The 24,742-nt window shown below is 43.1% G+C and overlaps 1 protein-coding gene across 1 annotated transcript; it reads left to right on the top strand.

Annotated features, from left to right (window-relative positions):
• The first annotated feature begins 792 nt into the window (after window positions 1–792).
• On the top strand, window positions 793–24,742 carry NPM2 (nucleophosmin/nucleoplasmin 2). The gene is made up of 10 exons (XM_063087714.1): window positions 793–847; window positions 1,027–1,112; window positions 1,242–1,367; window positions 17,412–17,505; window positions 18,428–18,591; window positions 18,821–18,855; window positions 19,958–19,991; window positions 20,972–21,009; window positions 21,101–21,164; window positions 24,656–24,742. The coding sequence occupies exons 1-10, from the start codon at window positions 793–795 to the stop codon at window positions 24,740–24,742; spliced, it is 783 nt and encodes a 260-aa protein (XP_062943784.1).

Raw genomic sequence — 24,742 nt, 5'->3', positions numbered from 1 at the left:
TACGCAGCAGGGGAAACCGTGGAGGTGGGGCCCAGCCCTGCTGTTTTAACAAGGCCTCCAGGTGATGGCGTGCACAAGCACAGAGAGGAGGAAAGAACGGAAGAATGGAATCGGGAGAGGAGGGCTGCTGCTTTAAGGCTGATTGGACGCCTCCCCTTCCCATTTCCCCTTCCCAGGCTTCTTAACAGCCTGGCATGGGCAGCCGGCCTTGCGGTGGAGCTGGTATGAGGCTGGAGTGAGGGGTCTCCGAGAGAGCTGCGCTGCGCTCTGGGGAAGACCCCATGGCTTGACTGGCAGCACTTGGATTAGGGACGGTAAGGCTGAGGAGGGTCGAGGGGGGCAGGACCCATGGGATGAGTGGAACTGGGACCGAACCGGGCCCTTGCTCTGAGCCCCCCGTGGAGGTTGCACACCCCCTGGCACTCTCCCCATGGGTGGCAGGAGGGCCCAGTGGGCAGCCAGGGGATCTCACAGCAAGCGTTCGAGCGTGGGCTTGATGGAATCATCTGCTCCATAAGTCGGGCTGTTTTGCCTGTCCAGGTGCAGGTCTGGGCTGCTCTGACCGGTGAGGCAGTTGGTACTTGTCCTGCAGGAGTTTATAATGAGCCTTTGGCCGTGGTGGGCGCTCTAGGGCCAGAGCCAAGGCCTCGTCGCCTAATGATGCTGGCCGGTCCCCAGCCTCGCTCAGCAGAGGCCGAGTGGGGCTGAGCTCAGAGCAGAAGAGCAGGGGCCACGGCCTCCCCCTGCCTCACCTCAGGTGCCCCTTCTTACCCCAGCGCCTCCGCCAGCGCCATGAACCGCAGCAGCAGCAGCACAGACGAAAAGCCAATGAGGACCGTGCTCTGGGGTGAGTGACGACCCAGGCTCGTTCCCACAGCAGCCCCGGCCACGCCCCACCACTGTCGCCGGCAAGGGCCGGCTCGAGGGTGCCAATGAGCCCCTCCCCCGGGGGTCAGGGCCACACCGGAGAATGAAGAGCCTCTCCTGAGCCTCCCAGCCCCCACTCTTCCCCTCTCCCCGCCGCAGGCTGTGAGCTAAATCAGGAGAAGCGGACTTGCACCTTCAAACCCCAGGTGGAAGGGAAGCAGGACTGTAAGCTGTCGCTCAGGACGGTGGGTGTCCCCCCAAGGAGGGGAGGATGGATGGAGCAGGTGGGATTCTCTGGTCCCTGCAGGTGACAACAGGTTTCCCTCCATCTGCCCTCGGGGTGATGGGGTGTCTCTGTTCTCAACCCCTCTCAGATTTGCTTGGGGGAGAAAGCCAAAGAGGAGATGAACCGCGTGGAGATCCTGCCCCCCGCCACCCCTGAAGACAAGAAGTCGCAGCCGGTGACCATTGCCTCGCTCCAGGCCTCTGTCCTCCCCATGGTGAGCTTTTCCCTGAAGCTGTGGGGAAACTACTGCCTGCTCCAGCCCCACCCTCAGGTCCAACCTCCAGAAGCACTAAGGTTCGCTTTCCATCCCAGCTCACCACCCCCTGGAACTGAGACCTGGGGCGAGTTGAACAATTTCTCTTCAAAAAGTACTTTTTTTGTTTTTGTGTTTTGGGTTTTTTTTGGCAGCTGGCCGGTATGGGGATCCGAAAAAATTACATTTTTAAGCTACTCGCTGCTAGTGACAGGAACGCTGATTTACATCTTGGTTGTGTACCCAGAAATTTTCTTGTTTCTATCAATTTATCATGGGTTTTCTATGCAACTGATCATTGTTTGTGAATAATGGCAGGTTTTGTGTCTTTCTTTTCTTTTTTTTTCTTTAATCCTTCTGCACTGCTGCAGTGGCTAGGACCACCAGTATGATATTGGATAAAGGTGATAATGGTTGACACCTTTATTTCCTTCCTGATTATTTTTAAAAGAGTGATCCTAATGTTTCTCCATTAAGTAGGAAGTGTTTGGGGAAAAAAACTTTGTTCGCTTTAAATTTTTTTTTATTTTTAATCATGAATAGGGGTTAAATTTTATCAAGTCCTTTTCTACTTTTACGATCCTGAGTTCTTCTTTAACCTGTTAATGTGGTAAATTATAGTCATAGAACAATATTTGAACTGCTTTGCATTCCTGGGATAAACAGTACTCAATCAAATTATAAATTCTAGATTTGCTTTGCTAATATGTTGAGACTTTTCTTTTAACTTACATGCCAATAATCTCACTTGGGTATGAAGGGATACTAGCCTCAAACTGAGGATGGAGTGTTCCCTCCTATTTCCTGGAACAGCAAGTATAGGAGTAAGATTAGCTGTCCTTGAAGATTTGGGAAACCCTTCTATAAAACTGCCCTAAGATCTATTTTTCTTTCCTATGTATATACACTCGCAGGAGATCTCATCCATTTCCATGGTTTTAAAGACCATCTGTAGATGAAGATTATGATACTTATTTCTATAAACCCAATCTGTCTCTTGAGCTCCAGGTCCTATATCCAACTTAATGTATTTAATAGATATCCCCATCTTAAAATGTCTAAATCCAAATTCCTGCGATTTTTTAAGCATATAATCTTCCCCCTCCAACCTGAAATTCTCCCAGTAAATAGTTGTTCTTCCAACTACTCAGGACAAAAACCTTTCTCCAAACCCCACATCTGATCCACCAGCTAATCCTGTTGGCTCAACCTTTGCAATATACCCAAATCCAGCCACGTCTTGCTATATCCCCTGCTACACCCTGGTCCAGGTAACCATCACCTCTTGCTCAGTTCTATTGTAGGGCTCCCGACTGGTTTACCTACCTTCACCTCTGGTCCCCTATAGTCTATTCCAGGGGTAGACAAACTACAGAGCTAAATCTGGCCCACTGCCTGCTTTTATAAGTAAAGTTTTATTGGAACACAGCCACACTTATTTATTCATATATCCTCTATGGGAGCTTTCCCTCAGTAATAGCAAAGTTGAGTAGTCTGGATAGAGATCACACAGTTTGCAAGCCTAAAATTACTATCATCTGGCCCTTTACAGAAAGTTTCCTGATCTCTGCTGTATTCTATACATAGCTGCCAGAAAGATATATTTATTTTTCAATCTAACCTTTTTCTATTTTTAATTGAAACATTGATTATATATATTTGTGGGGTACAGTGTTGAACATTAATACATGTATACAATGCGTGATAAAATCAGTATAATTAGCTGATTCATCATTACAAAACTAATCATTTCTTTGTGATGAGAACATTCAATCTTCTAGCCATTTGATAAGATGCAGTAAATTAATGCTAATCACAGAAAGATCCTTCTATTTTTATTGGTGGCTGACTGGTATGGGGATACAAACCCTTAACCTTGGTGTTATAACACTGTGCTCTAACAAACTGAGCCAACCAGCCAGCCCCACAAAGATCCTTGTTTTATTTTATTTTTTATCAAAACATAATTGATTGTACATACTGTGGGGTACAGCGTTGAATATCAATACCTGTGTACAATATACGCTGAAATCAGGATGGTTAGTATATTCAACATTACACAATGTAATCATTTTTTGTGGCCCTTTACCAATTTCTCACTAACACCCCTCCTCATCCCCCATCTCTGGTGGCCTTGGTTCTGTTCTCTCCTTTGGAAAGTTCAATGGATTATTGTGATTGTGTCTTTATTTTTCAGCTCCCACTTATGCGTGAGGACAGGAAGTATTTCTCTTTCTGTGCCCAGCTTGTTTCACTTAACATAATTTTCTCTGAGTTCATCTGTGTTGCTGTGAATGGCAGAATTTCATTCTTTTTTATGGCAGAGTAGTATTCCATTGTGTATATATACCATATTTTCCTCATCCACTCATCCATTAACATATATTTAGGTTGGTTCCAACTCTTGGCTATTGTGAACAGAACTGCAATGAACGGAGGAGTGCAGGTGTCCCTTTGACATGATTTCCATTCCTTTGGGTACACACCCAGCAGTGGCATTGCTGGATCATATGGCACATCTATCTGTAGTTGTCTAAGGAACCTTCATACTGTTTTCAATAATAGCTGCACTAATTTACAGTCCCACCAACAGTGTAAGGGGTTTCCCCAGAAAGGTTCTTTTAAACCAAAGCCAGATCATGTTGCTTTTCTGCTAGAAATCTTAGGTCAGTGGCTTTCCATTTCACTTAGAATAAGATCCTAGGGCCTTAACACAGCCTTATAACAACAGGGTCACAGGTTCGGATCTCCTTATCGACCAGCTGCCCAGAAGAAAAATCCAAGAGCCTTACCATGGCTGACCTCAGAGCCCGTAATGTGCTGGCCCTCAGCAACCTTTCTCAATTCAACATTTGCTGCTCTCCCCTCCCTAACCGTGATCCAACCATATTGGCTTTCTTGACTGTAACCTAAGCTCCAAACACACCCTTTCCTTGGGGTCTTTGCATTTACCGTTCCCCGTACTCCTGTGTCTACCCATGGCTCACCCTCCATTTCAGTCCAATCTCTCAAATGCCATCTCAAAGAGGTTTCCCTGACCACAAGCAGCCTCCCCTCTTCCTGCCCCACCCATAACCACTCTTTCCCCATAGGACCCATCACTGGCACCATGGTTGTGATTTGTGCATTGTCTTTCTCCCCAACCAGAACGTAAGTTCCGAGCGAGCAGGGACTTAGGTCTACTCAGATGTTTCTCTTTAAGTCCGTTTTCATCAGCTTTATTGAAGTATAACTTATATACAATAAAATTCACCAGTGTTAAGTATACAACTTGATGTGCTTGAGAAATGTATATAATTATGAGACCACAACCACAATGAATTTCCATCACCCCCCAAGATTTCTTCATGCCTCTTTGCAGTCAGTCCCTTCCACCTACCCCTGTTTCTGGCAACCATTGATCTACTTTTTACCATCGTAGTTTTGCCTTTACTAGAATTTCATTTAAATGGATTCACACAGTACGTAGTCTCTTATGCCAGGTTTTGTCACTTAGCAAAATGCTTTTGATATTTTTCCACATTGTTGGTAAAACAAAAGTGTTCTCTTTATGTCTGAGTAATATTCCATTCTGTGTATATATCATGATTTGTTGATTCCATTGCCTCTTACAGGACTTTTAGGTAGTTCCCAGTTTTAGACTACTATAATAAAGCTGCTATGAACGTTTGAGTGTAAGTCTTTGTGTGAATATGTCTTCATTTCTCTTGGGTAAATATCTAGGAGCAGAATTGCTGAATCATATGGTAAGCATACATTAAAGTTTATACAAAACTGCTAAACTGTTTTCCAAATTTCTGTACCATTTTGCATTCCTAACATCAATCTTTGAGAATTCCAGTTGTTTCACATTCTCACCAACACTTGGTATTGTCAGTCTTCTCAATTTTTGCCATTTTAGTAGATATAAAGTGGTATATTATTGTAGTTTTTATTTATATTTCCTTGATGACTGGTGATGTTGACCACCTTATCTGTTTATTGGCCATTTGTATATCTTCTTTTGCAAAAAGCTGGAATAGATGTTTTGCCCATTTTTAAATTGGGTGGTTATTCTTACGAGTTGTAGGAGTTCTTTATGTATTTTGGATACGAGTCCTTTATCGAAAGTATGGACTTCAAATATTTTCTCCACATGTGTGGCTTCCCTTTTCATTTCTGTAATAGTTTTTTTTTTTTTTTTTTTTAACAGCGTAAGTTTTTAATTTTGATAGTGTTCGACTTAACATTGTTTTCTCTTATGGCTCATTCTTTTGGTGTCCTAACGAACTGTTGCCTGAACTAAGGTCCCGGTTATTTTTTTCTAAGTCTTCTTCTACAAGTGCTATTGCTTTTGCTCTTTAAGTCTATGGCCCATTTAAAAGTAATATTTTCATATGGTATGAGGTAAGGGTAGAGGTACATTTTTTTTTTCCTCATTGATATTCAGTGCTCTGGCTTTTTTTTTTTTTTTTTTGAAAAAGTTATCTTTTTCCTGTATGATTACTTTGGCATTTTTGGCAAAAATCAATTGACCATGTATGTATATATATATTTCTACACTCTGTTCCATTTTGTTTTATGTTACCCTTATGCCAATAACACATCAACTTGATTATTGTAGTTTTATAGTAAGTCTGAAATTAGTGTCTTCCAACTTATCTTCCAGATTTAATATTTATCTTTCTACTATTGAGTTGAATGAATTCTTTATATATTCTGTATATTTTCAGATAATTTGCAATATTTTTTCCCATATTGTATGTTCTTTTCACTTTCCTGATGATATCATTTGCAGCACAAAAGTTTTTAATTTTCATGTAGTTGAATTTGTATCTTTTTGTTGTTGTAGCTTGTGCTTTTAATGTTGAATCTAAGAAACTATTGCCTAACCCAAGGTCACAAAGATTTACTCTTACGTTGTCTTCTAGAAGTTTTATAGTTTGAGTTCTTATATTTAAGTCTATGGACCATCTTGAGTTAACTTTTGAATATGATGTGAGGTACACAGATGGTATTTTGATTTCACTTTAAAATTGTTCATAGCTATACAATTGTTTTTTGTATCATGACCTTGCTAAATTTGCATATTAGTCCTAGCAGCTTTTTTGTTGATTCCTTAGAATTTGTTATGTATATATTCACATCATCTGTAAATCAAAACAGTTTAACTTCAATTTTTATCTATATGCCTCACATTTCTTGTCTTATGTCACTGACTAAGACCTTAAGTACAATGCTGAATAAAAGTAGTAAGAGTAGGACCATCCTTGCCTTGTTCCAGATCTTAAGGGGAAAGCATTCAGTCTTTCACCATTAAGCAAGACGAAGGAATTTTGTAGATGTCCTATTCAGGTTGAGGATGTTTCTTTCTATTCCCAGTTTTCTGAGATATTTTATCAAGACTAGATGTTGAATTTTTTCAATTCTTTTCTGCATCTATTGAGGTTATTTTTTTTTTTCTATTTCATTCTGTTATATGGCAAATTACATTTATTGATTTTTCAGTAAATTACATTTATTGATCATTGTGCATTCTTGGAGTAAGCCCCATTTCATCATGATGTATTACCTTTTTGTATATTGCTGGATTCAATTTTCTAATATTTTATTAAGGATATTTGTGTCTGTTTATGAGCAACATTGGTCTGTAGTTTTCGTATGTTTTTGTCTGGTTTTATTAGGATAATGCTGGCCTCATAAAGTGAAAAGGAAGGTGTTCTTTCCTTTTCTATTTTCTGGAAGAGTTCATGTAAATTTGCTTATTTATTTCTTAAACATTTTTGTAGAATTCACCAGTGGAGCCATTTGGTTAACATTTAACATATCAAGTGTCTTTTATAGGCACAGGACTATTGGGGCTATCTGGTTTTTCTTGAGAGAGCTTTGTTTGTATCTTTCAAGGAAGTTTTCCTTTTCATCAGAGTTTTCAAATTTATTGGCATATAGGTGTTCATGATATTCCCTCATTCTTTTTCTATATTATCAAAGTGAAGTCTGCTGTTTTGTTCCTGGTATTGGTACTTTGCATCTTACCGCTCTCTCCCTCTTTTCCTCTATAAAGCTTGTCTTTGTTTAAGTAGGGGTTTAATAGTTTTATCAATCTTTTTCGAGAATTAGCTTTTGGTCTCATCAATTTTTCTCTATTGTCTATCTACTTTTTTCTTTATTTCCTTTCTTCTTATTTTGGTTTGAACTTGCTCTTTTTCTAGTTTCTTAAGGCAGCTTACATCATTTTTTTAAAATCTTTTTTGGCTACAAGCATTTTATGCTATGATTTCCTCTAAGCACTTTTCTAGCTTCAACTCAAATTTTGATAAGTACTGTTTTCATTTTCAATCAGTTCCTATTATTTTCTAGTTTCCTTCTTCAGCCTCTGGAGTATTTGTAAGTATGTGTGTATATTTGGGTTTTTTTAATTTCCAAATAATAAGGAATTTTCTGATTCTTTCTTTGATTTCTAGTTTAATTCCATTGTGATCTGAGAACTTAATCAATGATTTCAGTCTAAATATGTTGTGATCTGTTTTATGGCCCAGATATGCTCTATCTTGATGATTATCTTATTTACACTTAAAGAATGTGTGTTCTCTCCTGTTGTTGGGTGTATTGCTCTATAAATGTCAATTATATCAGGTTGGCTAATAGTTTTGTTTGAGTCTTCTATATCCCTACATTTTCTGTCTACTTGATTTATTACTGAGAGAGAAGTTAGTCTACAACAATAATTGTGACTTTGTCTATTTCTCCTTCTAATTATCAGTTTTTGCTTTATATATTTTGAAGCTCTTTTATTAGGTGCATACACCTCTACAATTGTTATATTCTTTTGATTAATTGATCCCTTTATCACAAAGTGAACCTCTTTATCCCTGGTAAATATTCTGAAGTCTACTTAGTCTGATTAATATAGTCAGTGTAGCTCTTCTGATTAGTGTTTGCATGGTATATTTTTCCTATTTTGTTTTACCATTTTAATTTTTCCTTTGTATCTTTTTTTCTTTTTTTTTCTGGCTGGCTGGTATAGGGATCTGAACCTATGACCTTGTTGTTTTAAAGCTGTGCTCTATCCAACTGATGTATCTTTATATATAAAGTGGGTTTCTCTAGAGTTAATTGAGCTTATAATCGAGGCTTACTTTTTTTTCCATTCTGATAATCTCTGCCTTTTTATTGGAATATTTAGACCATTAAATTTAATGTCATCAACATGGTTAGGTTTAAATCTATCATGTTACTATTTGTTTGCCCTATCTATTTTCCTTTCTTTCTCTTCTGGCCTTCTTTTGGATTAACTAAATCGTTTTTAAGATTAAATTTTGATCTCCTTCAATGGCTTCTTAGCTGTATACCTCATCTTTTTGTTACTTTTTTAGTAGTTGCTCTAGGGTTCACAATATGCATCTTTAACTTACAACAGTCTCTCTTCAAAGATAATATACCGTGTCCTGTATGATACAAGAATCTTACTACAGATTAATTCCATCTCCCATTTCCCATCACTTGTGCTATGTGGGTCTTGTTTTTTGTGTGTGTGCACGTATGCGTGTGTGTGGGTTTTAAAGGTTTTCAAAAAAATTATTTTCATAAATTAACACACATAACAATGAGAATTTTAGAGTCACAAACTACTAAACAGAAGAGGAACCGCAGGGGCATCGTGTATGCCAATGTTACCAAAAAAGTACAAATTTCACTGAATTTTTGACCATGATATATAAACACTTCAGGTAACTATTTACTGGCCCACACCAGCCCAAGAAAATGCTGGGGGTGCTCACCAAGAATTCAAATCCATTTCAGCCCCAGAGAAGGGCTAGCGAAGATATACAATTAACAAGCATTAAATTTGAGAGAGTTCTGTGCTAGATGGCAGGCTAAATGGGGACCCTCACTTCACAATCAAAATAGCTTCTGCTCAATCTGTGGCTAGGTGGTAATATTAAACTGTGATTTTAGTAAAATCAAGTTTCTCTCCCTTGCCAGCTTTTTATCTGAGAAGTTCAGTTCTGGCAAGGAACGCCTCCTTTATACATATCCAGGAAAAGATACTCCGTACCTCTATGTGCTGTTGTTGTGATAACATTTACTTCTATGTATGCTATAAATCTCATACTACATCGATGTTTTTGCTTTAAAAACTCTATTTTAAAGAGATTAAAAATTAGAATAAAACCTTTTTTTATATCTACCCACATGTTTACCATTTCTGGTACTCTTCATTCTTTGTGTAGGTTCATGTTTCCATTTATTATTTTCCTTCTGCTTGAAGGACTAAGACATTTTCACAGGGGGTGGGGGCAGCTGGCCAGTGCAGGGATCTAAACCCTTGCCCTCAGTGTTGGCAGCACCACGCTATACCAATGAACTAACTGGCCTGCTCCCTAACTTAGACATTTCTTGGAATTCAGGTCTGCTTGTAATGAATTATTTCAGCTTTTGTGTGTCTAGAAAGTCCTTATTTTACTTCAGTTTTGAAAGATATTTTCACGAGGTAAAGAATTCTAGGTTAAATTGTTTTCCTTTCAATACTTATATCAAGTATAAGATCATAAGAAAGTGATATAATATTTTTTGAAGACAGACTCTTTTGAAAAATGTTGTTCCATTGTCTTTTAGTTTGTATTGTTTAGAGAAATCTTCTCACACTCCTCTGCAAGTGAAATCTTTTTTTCCTCTGGCTGCTTTTAAGATTTTTCTCCTTGTCTTGGTTTTCAGCAGTTTGATTATAATATGCCTTAGGGTTCCTTGAGCTTCTTGGATCTATGCGTTTATAGCTTTTATCAAATTTGTAATTTTTAAGCCATTATTTCCTCAAATATTTTTTTGTTTCCACTTCTCTCTCATCTCCACCAGGGAGTCTAATTACACATATGCTTAGCTACTTAAAGTTGTCCCACAATTTTCTGATGTTCTGTTCATTCTCTGAAAATATTTTTCTCTTTGTGTTTTGATAGTATTTATTGCTATATCTGCAATGGCATTATGTTTTTGTCCTGCAGTATCCAGGTTGCTTTTAATCTCATCAGTGTATTTTCATCTCAGATACTATAGCATTCATCTCTAGAAATTTGATTTTAGTCTTCTCTTCCGTGTTTCTAACATTTTCAGTCTTCTAGTTTCTTGAATGTATGGACTTATAGTCATAATCATTGTTTTAAATGTTCTTGTCTATCAGTTCTGTCATCTGTCATTTCTGTGCCAGTTCTAATTGAAATTTTTTTCTCTTCATTATGGTTTGTATCTTCTTTCATTGTATGTCTGGAAATTTTTATATTGGTTGCTAGCCATGAAACTTACTTTGCAAGATGCTGAATATTTTTATACTTTTATAAATATTCTTATTTTGTTCTGGGGTGCAGTCAAATTCCTTAAATACCTTGTGATGCTTTTGGGTCTCATTTTAAAGCTTTGTTAGGTGGGGTTAAAGCTGAGTTTAGAGTTTCTTTTTCCCCCATTACTGTAGCAAAACCTTTCTTACTACTCCCAGCAGATGCTCCATGAATTATGAGATTTTCCACTGTGGCTGTTAGAAACAGGCACTATTCCTAACCTCATATGAGCTCTGGGCACCTTTAGAATAATTCTTTCCCCAGCCTCAGGTAGTTTGCTCATGTCCATGCTCTGATCACTAGTTGACTGAATACTTAACTGGGGAGACCTTCTGCAGATCTCTAGAGTTCTGACTTTGCAGCTCTTTTCTCCTATACTCTGCTCTGTGAACTCTAGCTTCCCTGGCATCTCACTTTCATTCTGTCAGAAATGAACACTGGGCTCTGCCTGGGTTCCCCCTCCCTGCACTGCAGCCTGAAAACTGTCTGGGAAGCAAGCCAGGGTGGTCACAGGGCTCATCTCATCTGTTTCCCATTTCTCGGGATCACAGTTCCTCACTGACTGCTGCCAGTGTCTTGAAAGCCATTATTTCATATTAGATCTGTTATTATAGTTATTTCAGGTTAGGAGGTAAATTCAGTTCCTGTTACTTACTTGACCTAAACCAGATGTTTTCTGAGTCAGATTTAGCTTTTGGTGGGGGGGAGCAGGGAGGGGATGGCTGGCCAGTATGGGGATTTTTTTTTTTTTTTTCATGCGTCAGTTTTGATCATTTGTATTTTATGGATATTTTTCATGCCATTTTCTGATATTTTTTTAATAACAACTATATCTATTATGGCTCCCTTTTTGTATTCCCAGTAATGTTTATCTTTCCTTTTCTTCCCCTTCACTTGCATCACTGGATATCATTCTTTTTTCTTTTTTTTTCCTTCTTTTCAAAAAATCGGTGATTTCAGTATTATTGATATTTTCTATCTTATTAATTTTTCTGTTTATCTGATATTTTCTGCTGTTTTGTTCCTTTTTCTTCTTGGATTAGATATTTAGCCCATTCATATTCTATCTCATTTTTTCCAAATACATTTTATTTACTTATTTTGAGTGCTATAAATTTCCCTCTAAGGATATTTTCAGCTACATCCCTCAATTTGTGTTTTGTGGTATCTTCACTTTATTTCATTCTAAATATTTTCTAATTTCCATTATGATTTCTTTATGAGTTACTTAGGATTTTTTTAATTCCCAAAGGTATGAGTGGACTGAATTATCACTCTTTTTCTTAATGTAATTGCAACAGAAAATGTGGTCCATATATATCAATTCTTTGGTATTTGAGACTTAATTTATAGACTAGTACATGGTAGTATTATAGGTTTCTACGTGTGTCCATTAAATCAAGCTTACTGTTTTCAAACATATATTTTGTTGATCTATCAATTATCAAAAATGTATATGAAGATTTCCTATTATGACTGTGGATTTTCAGTGGATTCTTCCCATAATTTTGTTTGCTTTATATGTTTTTTATAGAAAACTTTTTAAATGTATTATTTCTTACAATTTTATGTGAATCTAGAGATATCCCTGTATGTTTTTCCCAGTTTCCCCTGGTGGTAACATTTTGCAAATGATATAATAATATCACAACAAGGATATTAACATTGATATAATCCAGGGACCTTATTCAGATTTCCCCAGTTATCCTTGTAGTGTGTTTGTGTGTGTGTGTGTGTTAAGTTTTATACAACTTTGTCACCTAAGTTTATGCATCCACCACCATAGTCAATCTGCTGAACAGTTCCAATACCACAGAGATCCCTTGGATTGTCCTTTTATAAACATATCTACCTTCCTCCAGCTCCCTCCCCAACTCCCTATCCCCGGAACAACCACTCTGTCTTCCATTTCTAAAATTTCGTCCTTTCAAAAATGTTCTATGGATAGAATCATACAATATGAGACCTTTGGGGAACTGGCCTTTTTTACTCAGCATAATTCCTTGGAGATTTATCCCAGTTGTGTGCACCCTTTTCATTGCTGAGTAGTATTCCATGTTATAGATGTACCACAAGTTAACCATTCATCTGTTGAAGGACATCTGGGCTGATTCCAGTTTGGGGCTATTATGAATATGAGCTCCTATGAACATTTGTGTAAAGGCTTTTGTGTGAGCATAAATTTTCATTTCTCTAGGATAAATGCCCAGGGGTCCAATCACTGGGTCATATGGTAGTTGCATGTTTAGTTTTTTAAGAAGCTGCAAAACTATTTTCTAAAGTGCTGTACCATTTTACATTTCCACTAGCAATGCATGAGTGATCCAGGCTCTCTGCATCCTTGTCAACACTTCATGTTGTCACTATTTATTTTAGCCATTCTGATATGTGTGTAGTGATTTTGCATTGTTATTAATTTACATTTCCCTAATGGCTGATGGCATTGAACATCTTTTCATGTCCTTGTTTGACATCTGTATGTCCTGTTCAGTAAAATATCTGCTCACATCTGTTGCCCATTTTCTAATTGGATTGTTTTGTTACTGTTGAGTTTTGAGTGGTCTTTCTATATTCTAGACACTACTCCTTTGTCAGAAAGATGGTTTGCAAATATTTTCTCCCCTGTCTGTAGCTTGTCTTTTCATTCTCTCCACATGAGCTTTTACAAAAGTTTTTAATTCTTATGACATCCATTTTATCAGTTTTTCACTTTATGACTTTTGGTGTCAAGTGTAAGAACTCTTTGCCTTCTAGATTCTGAAGATTTTCTTTGTGTGTGTGTCCAAAAGTCTAATGGTTTTATGTTTCACATTTAAATCAGCCATCTATTTTGTGTTAAATTTTTTTTGTATCCAAATGTGTTTATTGGGATGGTTTCTAACGCTTCTTGATTTGGGGTCCTTTTAGTGCTGCTTCCTGAAGGGACATCCGTATCTTGTAAGCTAGATTTTGTTTCGATCTATCTGGCTGGTATTGTCTGTTTATATTGTGATTGCTGATATATTTGCTGATATATGGATTTATATGTGATATGTACTTTGTGCATCTACTTTCCTTGCTTTATTTTTTTCCTTTTTCTGTACTTTATTAAATTGATTAAAATTTTTCCCCTTTTCTCTTCTAGTGGTTTTAAAGCTATAGAATTTCATTTTAACTTGTTAGTTATCCTTAATGTAACAATCATGCTTGACCCAAAGTCTAAAATTAATGTTTTATTCCCCCCCCAAACAATCCAGGGAACTTTTCTTAAGTATCCTCTTCTTAATTTGTTTTTGTTTTGTTTTGAGGTGTTGGAAAGGTTTTTTGGCCGGGGGGGGAGTTTGGGGGGGTTAATCACTGCACAATATAAACATTTTTTGTGGCTCTTTACCAATTTCTCCTTACACCCCCTCATCCCCCCGCCTTTCTCACCTCTGGTGGCCTTGGTTCTTTTCTCTCCTTTTGAATATTCAAGGAATTATTGTGACTATATCTTTCTTCCTTTTTTTTTTCCCTTTTCTTCCCCAGCTCCCACTTATGATTTTCTCTAAATTCATCCATGTTGCTGGGAATGGCAGAATTTCATTCTTTTTTATGGCTGAGCAGTATTCTGTTGTATAAATATACACCACTTTTTCCTTAACCAGCCGTCCATTGATAGACATTTAGGTTGGTTCCAACTCTTGGCTATTGTATAGAGCTGCAATAAAATGGGAGTTCAGATATCCCTTCAAAATGATTCTGGTTACCTCAGTTGGTCAGAGTGCAGCCTTATAACACCAAGGTCACAGGTTCGGTTCCCCAGAACTCCAGCCACCGAAATAAATAAATAAATAAATAAATCCTCTTCTTAACTTATGTGCCATTATCCAGTGTTTTGGCTCAGGTTTTCTTTGTTTACCAGTTTGTTTGCTCGCCACTGCACCTGCTTCCTTCTGGATTTAACTGTCATCTTTTCGAAACATACTTTAGTAGCTTTGGGAATAGTAAAATTACTCAGGATTTGCCTGGAAATGTCCCTATTTTGTCCTCATTCATTCATGATAGTTTGTCTATGTATATAACTCTAGGTAGAGAGTTTCCCTCAAAACTTTGAAGATGTCGGTCTATTATTTCTGATGTTGCTGTTGAAATCCTCAGTCTGTCTGATTATTGTCCCTTTTTTGGAAATCTCTTTCCTGTCTGCTTTATTAAGAAAATCTTTGTTTTTGTTATCTACAATCTCACCACACTATGTTCAAGTATATTCAATGTATTTTCATTTGTATGTTTGGGGCTTAGGTTTCCTGGATATGAGGATCTGTCTTCGATCATTTCTGGAAAACTCTTAGCAGTTATCACTTTGAGTATTGTCTCTTCTTGCTTTCTCTTGGGTCCCTCACTCTGATTATCTGCATTATCTGCATGTTAGAAGTTCTCATTCTATCCTCCTCATATTAGCCTCTTTTTTTTTTTTTTTTTTTTGAAAGCTGGCCAGTGCAGGGATCCAAACCCTTGACCTTGGTGTTACGAGGCTGTGCTCTGAACAACTGAGCTAACCGGCCAGCCTCTCTTTCATATATTTAAAATCTCTCACTGTGCACTTTGTGCTGGGTAATTTCATCACAGCACTGTCCTATCTAATTCTCGCTTCCACTGTTTTATTCTGCTTTTTAAGCATTTGTTCCACTTATTTCAGTGCTGTTTTTCATGTCTACAAAGCTGCATGAGGTTCCTCTTATTTTTCATAATGTCTTGTTCTTATGGTTCCAATTCCCACTTTTACATGTATTTGGTTTTAATCAAACTTATTTCATAGTTTTTTTTATTGTTGTTCTCTCAAATTCCTGGCTGTGTTCGTCTGCAGTCACTTTGTCTCTTTCTGCTGGCTCTAATAGGATGGCTTCTCCTGTGCTTTGTAATTTTATATGGTGAGCTCATCTTCAGGTTTTTAGTTTGTTTTTGTGTTTTCCTGAATTCTGCGTGGCTTCAATTTGGGGAGTTGTTCAAAAGAGTAGTTTTGTGTCTGCTTCTCCCATTTGCCTCAGAAATATCACAAGCCTGGGATTTTATACAGATTTCTTGCTTGATAGTACCCGCAAGTACATTCAGATGCATGTGAGTGAGAGGTGCAGCTATCAGCCATAGTTTTTTAGGTTCTCACAAGAGACTTCTTTTATTCCCACTCATGTCCCCTTGTTATCTTCCTTTAAAGTGGCTAGGGTGTTTCTGTTGGTGGGTTTGGGTTATTTAGTTCCTAATCCTCAATACTCACCCTGGGCCTTTTACTAAGCAGGGAGCCTTTTAGGATCCTAGCCGCCCTCCTCCTCTTTTGAGCCCAGGCCTGTCTCTTGTCCGTGGATGAGTATCAAGACCCAGAGCCCTGGCTGTTCTCAGGCCCGTTTTCCCTTCAGTTGCTGCAACATCAGCTCTTGCACGTAATCCTCTTCATTTCTGATGCACAGGACTCTTCTTTCCATCTTACTGTTCAGCCATGCAATAAAAAAACATCAAATCACATTTTATCCAGCGTTTCTCAGTGTTGATGGCTGCAGCATCTCCATTTTCGCTTATCAACCTTCCTGTGTGAGCCAGAAACTTTAAGTTAATCTCTCTAAGCCTCGGGTCTCTTCTGCAAAGTAACAGTACTTCTGTCATAGGCTTCTCCTGAGGACTTAAATGAGATAAAGTAGGTAAAACGCTTAGCATGGTGCCTGGCACCTGGTAGAAACTCAAGACATAAGCTATCGTCATTGTTCTAGAAAATTTGGAAAGTTTGAAAAAGTATAAAAACCGTAATACCTACTACACTGACAATTATGGTTAGTGCTCTAATATATTTTTAACCTTTGTTCATATGTATATGCATACCTAACTCATAAGGCAGAAGCAGTGCTGTACATACAACTTTGCACCTGCTTTTCTTGTCTGATCAGCATCTCAGTCAGCTCAGGCTGCTATAACAAATACAACAGACTGGGCTTAAACAATAGACATTTATTTTCTCACAGTTCTGGAGGCTGGAAGTCTGAGATCAGGGTGCCAGCATGGTTAGGTTCAGGTGAGGGCTCTCTCCCTGGCTTGCAGACAGCCCCCTTCTCACTGTGTGCTCATATAGGGAAGTGAGGGGGAGGGGAAGACAGAGCTCTCTGGTGTCTCTTCTTTTTTTTTTTTTTTTTTTTTTTTTGACCAGTAAGGGGATTGCAACCCTCAGCACGGTGTGGTCTGCACCATGCTCAGCCAGTGAGCGCACTGGCCATCCCTATACAGGCTACCAGCACCGCACTCTCCTGAGTGAGCCACAGGTCTGGCCCTAGTGTCCCTTCTTATAAGGGCACTAATGCCATCGTGAGTGCCCCACCCTCATGACCTCATCTAATGTTCTCCCAAAGTTCCCATCTCCAAAACATTGGAGGTTAGGGCTTCAACATATTGACTGGGGGTGCAGACACAACTCAGCCCGTAGCAATCAGACTTCTCTCTCTTAACAGCTGCCCCTCTGCTCGGAACCCATCTATGATCTTAGTGAGAAGGAGATGATCAGGTTCCCATTTTTCTTGGACAGAGCCCATTTCAGCAGGAGGGTGCAGGGCTGGGAATATAGTGGGATGCAGACAACCCTTGAGTGTGCATGGTTGGGGGAGGAACAAACTGAGTGTTTCTGCCTGAGGCCAGCCCCCACCCACCAGGTGCCAGGCCTGAGTCACCCGGCCTTCCCTGCTTCTTCCCCCTGCAGGTCACCATGATGGGATTAGAACTTTCTCCTCCAGTCACTTTTCAGCTCCGGGCTGGCTCGGGACCCGTGTTCCTCAGTGGCCAGGAATGTCATGGTAAGTCCAAGCTTGGACACGGGAGAGGTCTAAGAGTACAATGCTTAGCACAGGGCCAGGGATGCTCTGAGAACTCAAACACTTGAGGGATTCTTGAATTTGAGAAAATCCCAAGGGCAACATGATTGCCAGTAGCCTGGACTAGAAGGCCCCAGGCAAGGGTCCTGGCCCTAGTTCTTGACCTCCCTGCGGTGTCCTTGGGGGGCCTCAGCCCCTCCCCCATAACATGAGATTGGGGCTGTACTTGGCTTCATCTTCAAAGAGTGGTTGTGAAGAATAAATGATCCCTGGACTGGCCAGACATCAAAATAGTAATAATAATACATGAGATATTCAAGCAAAGCACTTAACGTACTACCTCGTATGAGGGAGCATTTAATCACTGGCTGCTATTAAGAATTTGGCTGTCAAAGTAACATGGACCATAGCAATTGGCATGATGCTGACCTCTCTGAGATTGTTTTAACTAACCTCTTCTCTGTGCAGTGTGCCTCTTTCAGCAGGGTACTCTCTTGCTCAAAAGCCCTGGACAGGTCCCTCTTCCCTTAAGATAAGGTCTGAATTCCTCAGCTGCCTGTATTAACCTCCTCTCCACCATCTCCCTCCCCTCCCCACTCTGCCCACCTTCAGCCCACCCCTTCCCAGTGTGAACCCTCCTCCCCAGCCAGAACCACTTCCCTGCCATCTTTCTACCACCCTAGCCCTGTGTGGATCCCTCCCAGATCCTGGCCCCACTCTGTCAGGGAGGCCAGAAAGGGTACGGCCCTTCCCAGGCAGTGGGAGGGTGCTGAGACTCCCTCAGGGTGATGCTGAGCGCAAACCCAATCATGGAGCGAGAGACAGCCATCACCCCTGTTGCTCAGGAGTTCTTCTTGCCACTCACCCCCACCCCAACCCTGCCCGCTTTCCCATGCCATCCCAGAAACGTCAGACCTGCCCTGGGAGGAGGAGGAGGAGGAGGAAGAGGCAGAGGAGGAAGAGGAGGAAGATGACGACGACGATGATGATGAAGTGTCTCTAGAGGAGGAGTCCCCCGTTAAACCAGTCAAAAGGCCGGCGCCCCAGAAGCAGATGAGCGCTGCTAAGGTGGGAAAGGAACCTGGCTACTTTAAATGAGGTGGTGACCCTGCAGAGGCACCTCATGGGGACTGGGCACCAGCAACCTGGCTGAACCTCCCAAGTTGAGTGTACAGGACAGGCCCAGGACACTGCGGCCAAGTCCTGCCAGGTGCTCAGCCTGGGACCTCACAGATCTGGGGAGGCTGCCCTGGCCCTCACCCTAAGTCTCCTAACGATGCTTGTTTTTGGTTCCCAGAAAAAAAAACTGGAAAAAGAAGAGGAGGCAATGAGGTACTCTTTCCATCTATTAAATTAGCCAAAAACTTTTCACTGAGGTTTACAGGGCTAGAAAGAATATGGTACAGTTGGTGTGCATATGTGCACACAGACACACCTGCACAGGGGCACACAGGTGCAGCAGCACTAGAGTTTGGCATAACCTTTTCAAAAAGCATTTAGATTTTTTAAAAAATGTTTCTTATCTTCTGACCTAATCCAAATAAGGAAATTTCTTCCAAAGAATACTATCCAAGGCTAGCTGGTTAGCTCAGTTGGTTACAGCTTGGAGCTGAGAACACCAAGATCCAGGATTTGATCCCTGTACTGGCCAGCTGCCAAAAAGAAAAAAACAAAGAAAAACCATCCAAAATATAAGGAAAAATATATGCACTAAGAAACTTCTCAACACTAATGATAAATGTCTGTGGTGATGGATTGCTAATTATTCTGATTTGTTCATTACATGTCATATACGTGCATCAAAATGTCACTGTACCCATAAATATGTACGATTACTACATGTCAAAACTTATCACCATATAATTCAAATAATCATGAAAAATGGAAGCATTCTAAATGTCTACCAATATAATAATTGGCAAAACTGTTATAGCTTCTCTATGGAATAATGCATAATACTTATGAAGAATATAGCAACCTGGAAAGTGTTGATAGAGGTAAAAGAATAGAATACCAGATCTTCATTTTATTTCACATATTTTTAGGAGATTGATTCCTCCCCCCCCAAAAAAGGAAATACACCAAAATGTTAATATTGGTGGGAGGTAAAGAAAATTATAAGTAATTCTCTTTACTATTTGCTGTATTTTGTACAATATGGTGGACATTACTTTTATAATGAAAAAGATATTTGTGAAATATAAAAGAGAGTCAGTGGAAACCTAAAAAGAAAAAAACACCTTGTTTAAAAAGTCCAAGTGGTCCCTGGTAGGTGACCAGGTAGAGAGGTGGATTCCACAGCCTCCATCTGTCCTGGCTGTGCCCCCTGCTTCCTGGAACTATCCAGGGCTCAGCATACAAGCTGTTGGCATCAAGCTGAGCTCTCTTTCCCCACCCATGTCCCTACTTCTTGCCCAACCCCACCCTATTCTAGATCCAGTCTTAAAGAGAAGAGCCCCGTGAGAAAGGTGAGTACTGACCAGAAATGGCTGCTCCTCGTGGGAGAGGCAGGTGGTCTTTGGGGAGGGTGCCCAGGCTGGGGAAGGGAGTGGGAGACTGGAGCTCCCCTTCTCTCCACAGGCCAAACCCCCACTCAAACCTAAGAAGCTGGGACCCAAGAAATGAGCTAGGAATGGTCTGGCCGCAGTGACCGAGGGAGGGTCCCCGAGACCACCGTGCACAGTGGGCCTTCCTTGGGCTGTGCCGCAGTCACAATGTGCCTCCCACCCAACACAAGAGCCCCTCACCCCCAACTCCCTGGCTTCAGGAAGCCTTGGAGAGAAGAGCCCAACGTCAGGGCCACAATAAAGGTTGCTTTTGTCAGGACTTTCCTCTCTTCCTGGAGCCATCCTCCTGCCCAGCTGCACTAGCTGATGTGCCCAGCAGAGGGCAGCCGTGAACCAGCACGCCTGACGGGAGGCTCCCCTGCCTCCCCACTCCCAGCCCTACGGGCCCCAGCAGGGCTCTGCCCTGTCCCTCTGCCTTCCTCTCTCCTCCTGGCATCCACACCCCCAGCTTTGAGGGAAGAACTGAGCATCAGCCTCTTGCCCAGCTTCAGCCTCTGCCAAGCTGCTTGTCACCTGGGTCTTCCAGCCTCCACACTTCTTTTGGGCAGGGCCTAGGTTGCCGGGGACAGAATTTAAGGCCTACAACTAGGGAACCACCCGAGGGTCTTCTCTCCCTGCCCTGCTCATGCATGTCAGGCAGTTGTCAACGTGCCGAGTGTCCAGTGGGACCGCGGGGCACCTGCCCTGCAACACTTACTTCTGTGAGGGGCTTGCTCCTGCTAACAGGGACCTCTCACATGCAAAGATCTGTGTCTTTACAGACATGCTGAGCCCCACGTGCCACTTGAGCAGGGCTCCAGCAAGTGTTGCAGCAAGCTATAGAGGACTGGAGAAGTGGGTGGAGGACCCACTGCATGGTTCTGGTCCCCCGCCCCTCCCAGGGCTGCACAAGTGGCTTTGGGGCCCTCTTCACCCGCTGGTGACCCTGGCTTAGTCCCTGAAGCATGCAGACACACAGCTGGCCGCCACTTGCAGGACCTCTGCTGGGCTTCTCCCTGGCACCCCCACAGGCCAGTTCTGAAGCAAGCCGGGGGAGGTACCCTGCCCGTCACCCCCAAGTTTGATCCCCTGGAGGTCAGAGGGCTTTGAACACCTTCAGGGGAAGATCAGCAACCAGGTTGTGGCCACCTGCTCAGCTTTAGCCTCTCTGAGGCCAGAGACAGAGGAGGTAGAAGAGGGCAAGGGCGGTATCCTTGCTGCTCATTTTCTACCCCGTTGGACGGGTGTGGGCGCTGTCCCAACCTCTAACCTGAACAAGTTGTTACCCTACAGTCACCCAGAGAGAACAAGGGGTGCTCCAGGTGGGTGGCCAGTGTTTATTGAGCATGGTCTCTGCACAGCGATGTGGGGTAGACAAAACCCATTTCTCACCTTCCAGTTGCTTAGTCTAAAAGAAACACAAAAGCCAGCACCACACTCCCGAAGTGCTACATGAGGGGAGCAGAGAGCAAAGGGCCTGAGGCAGGGAGGAGCCGGGAGGGCTGGGACAGAAAGAAGGCTGATGGGACTGAGCAGACACCGCTCACACACTCGGTGTGAACTGGGTGCTGCTATAAGCGCGTTCCACAGACTCATGCCTTTAACCCCCACACTCTGGGGGGGTGGGGGTCATTAGCCCCACTTCTCAGATGAAGAAAGTGAGGCACACAGAGGTTAAACAGCTTGCCTCAAGGTCATGTCTGGCAGAGTCTGGTCCTAGAGCCCTTGCTTTTGAGGGCTCTGATAAAGTGGGGCAGGGGCGTGGTGAGCCCACCAAGCAAGAGCAGTCCTCAAGGGACTCTCTCTAGCCACCCACATACCGCACATGAGGGCACTCAACAGGTAAACCTGTGATCGTGTGATCTTTGAATTTTAACTTGCAAGAAGGCAGTAGGAATCAAATAGCAAAGATGGGGTCTGTCTGCATCGGCAGGGTGCCCTTTGCCCTCCCCCTTCCTCTGCCCTAACTCTTCTGCTTTTCAACAGGAAAAGGGTGGGCTCTGGGGCAGAAGCAGGTGGTGACAAGTGGCAGGTCTGCAGGTGGGCTCTGTGTTTGCACCAGCTGGGCTGTTAGGAGGAGCAGGCGTGAGACGGCCCCAGCTGGGGGGTGTTGAACTTGGCACTAGGGGGTGGAGATTAACCACAGCAGCCCAGGCGCTTTTCACGTCCCTTATCACCTCCTGCAACTCCCCCCCCCCCACAACAAATGATAATGAATCCTGCCCTCCTTCCTCGCACCTACCCCCAGCTCATTCTAATCAAGGGAGAAAGTCTGCCAAAGTGTAGGTAAACTGAGGTTGAGCCACATAGAGGGTCCCTGCCCTTTCCCCCATTCTTGGGGGCACTTGATACTTTTCAGCAAGTCCTTTATCACAGTTGACACTCATGATGGCAGTTTTGACAGCATCGATGATAGTAGCCATTCCCTCTCTATAAACTGGGAACCTGAGGCCAGAAAAGTGAAGGGAATTGCCACAGGTCACACAGCCTGTAAGGACCAGGACCAGGGCAAAGCGTGGAGATAAAATGCGGAGTCCAAGCCTAGCGTGGCCCCCACCCTGCCTCCCCACTTGGGGCCCACCTCTGGCCTTCCGATGGGTGCAAACAAGCAAACCAAGTCAGAAAGCCAGGCCTGCAGGTGTAGAATGGGAAGGGACAAGGAGCCAAAAATGTCCCACCTGTGAAACAGGCTACCCAACCACGCCCCAGAGCCCCCTGGCACCAGCTCCCTGGCTGAGCCCCAAGGCTGAGCTTGCTGGCTGGCATGTTACCATGGATACCTAGGCTGGGCTGTAACAGCAGACCCTGTCCCTACCGATAGGAACCAGGTGCTCAGGCTCAGAGGCCTTGAGCAGCTCCCACTGTCCCCGTGGCTGATGAGCTCAGCACAAGGCAGAACCCTCACACCTGCCTTCTGTCCCCCCACTGATACCTCCATCAAGGAGCCCAGCCTGACCTGAGCTGTCCCCTCCAGGAGTCTGGGCCTTCTGACCTTTAACACCCAGCCTGGGAGCTGGGAGCTGGTGGGATGTGGGTGGGAGATTAAAGGTTTCCCAGAGAACAGAGCCAGAACTGATCAGAGGAGAGGTGGTGTTGAGGACGTTTCCATGGAAGAAGCAGAGTTTAAACCGGGCCTGAAGTGGTGGGAAGAATGTGTGGAATATGGAAATGACCCGGAGGACCACAGGAGCAAAAGCAGCAAGAGAGGACAGGCTGGGGTGTGCTGGGAGGAGCAAGCACTGAGCTGGGCACCTAATGCATTGTCCCAGCCGTGCCGCTGACTAGCTGGAGACTCTGGGCAGATCCTTTGCCTCTCTGGGTCTCATCTTCAGAAAGAGGAGGCTGAACCTGATGATGGGTCTCTGAGATCCCTTCTGGTTTTAACATCCTTTGAGTTTGATTCCAAAACCCTGGACTTCCCCAACTATGCAAGGCCGGGGCATACACCACCCTCTTCCAGCCAGCTCAGGCTCAGCTCACCCTTGGGCCCCTGTGCAGCCCTTTGAGCCTGGGGAGGGGAGGGCAGAGCTGGATAGAGCCCCCCCACCCCCAGAGGCGTTTGGTCTGTGCTTGTTTGTGTGTGTGCCCAGGAGCAGCAGACCACTTTGTGGATTGATCCAGCTCAGGAAGGTGAGAAGGAGCCTGGGGGTGAGAGTTCCCCCTCCCAGCCTTCTATTTAGGTAAATAAATCCACATCCTGCTTTTCCCTTCTCTTCCCATCCTGGAGGCACTAAGAACTTCAGGGAGCCCAGAGCTGAGGCCTGAGCTCAGCTTCCTTAGACTGGGCTTCCCTCAGAGACCTACAAGCACCCCGCTTCTGCAGTCCCCGTCACCCTCCTTTCTGTGGGAAGGGAACAGAATAAGCTCCTTGGTCACCAGCTTCCAGGACCTCGGATATCACCTTTACTCCTGCAAATCCAGGAAGGCTTCTGGGCCCCTACAAGGAAGCCTGTGTGGAGTTGAGGCCTAGAGGGCGTGGACACGATCCATGCAGAATAGAAAGAGCATGGGCTTTGGAAACCTGGTTACCCCACTCACTAGCTGGGTCATTGTGAACAAATTATCTACCACTGTGCCTCAGTTTCCTCATCTGCAAAATGGAGTAATAGTTGGCATGATACAGACCAGTGTGGGACTGGAGGGCATATGAAGAGGCTGGTGGGCATGACAGCCCAGGCAGCTGTCAGGGGGCACGGAGAGGAGGCCCGGAGCTCCTCCCAGCAACTAGAAGCTCTGGAATGGCCTCTGCGAGGCTGGGCGGATGGTGGTGGTGAGTGGGGCTGGGCCTTAGCCCAGGGCAAGGTCCAGAACATTGTACAATTTGAAGACTGTTACATGCTCTTATTTGGTCCCCCAACCTGAGGCATCACTGTCCCCATTTCTCAGAGGAAACTGCAGAGGCCCATAGAAAAGTGGCTTGCGCCAGCGCACCCAGCTCTTCACGTCTCCATCCCAGGTCAGCTTTCTCAGCTCCACTGGGGTCCTTCCACGACACCCAGCTGAACCTTCCTCCTCTCCTCTGGCCCCCAACCTGTTGCACCCGCTATTTGCTGCCAGTTGGGACAGCCTTAACCCTTCCTTCCCAGTGGCAAGGGGTGACAGAAAAGCAGTGCAAGCAGCTGCTGCAGGCCAAGCCCACCCCCTGCCCCCTGGAGGGAGACTCCTCCTTCTAA

This window comes from Cynocephalus volans, chromosome 2 (genome assembly GCF_027409185.1).
Source record: "Cynocephalus volans isolate mCynVol1 chromosome 2, mCynVol1.pri, whole genome shotgun sequence".
In the NCBI taxonomy this organism is placed as follows: Eukaryota; Metazoa; Chordata; class Mammalia; order Dermoptera; family Cynocephalidae; genus Cynocephalus; species Cynocephalus volans.
This window is presented reverse-complemented; position numbering and strand designations above follow the sequence as displayed.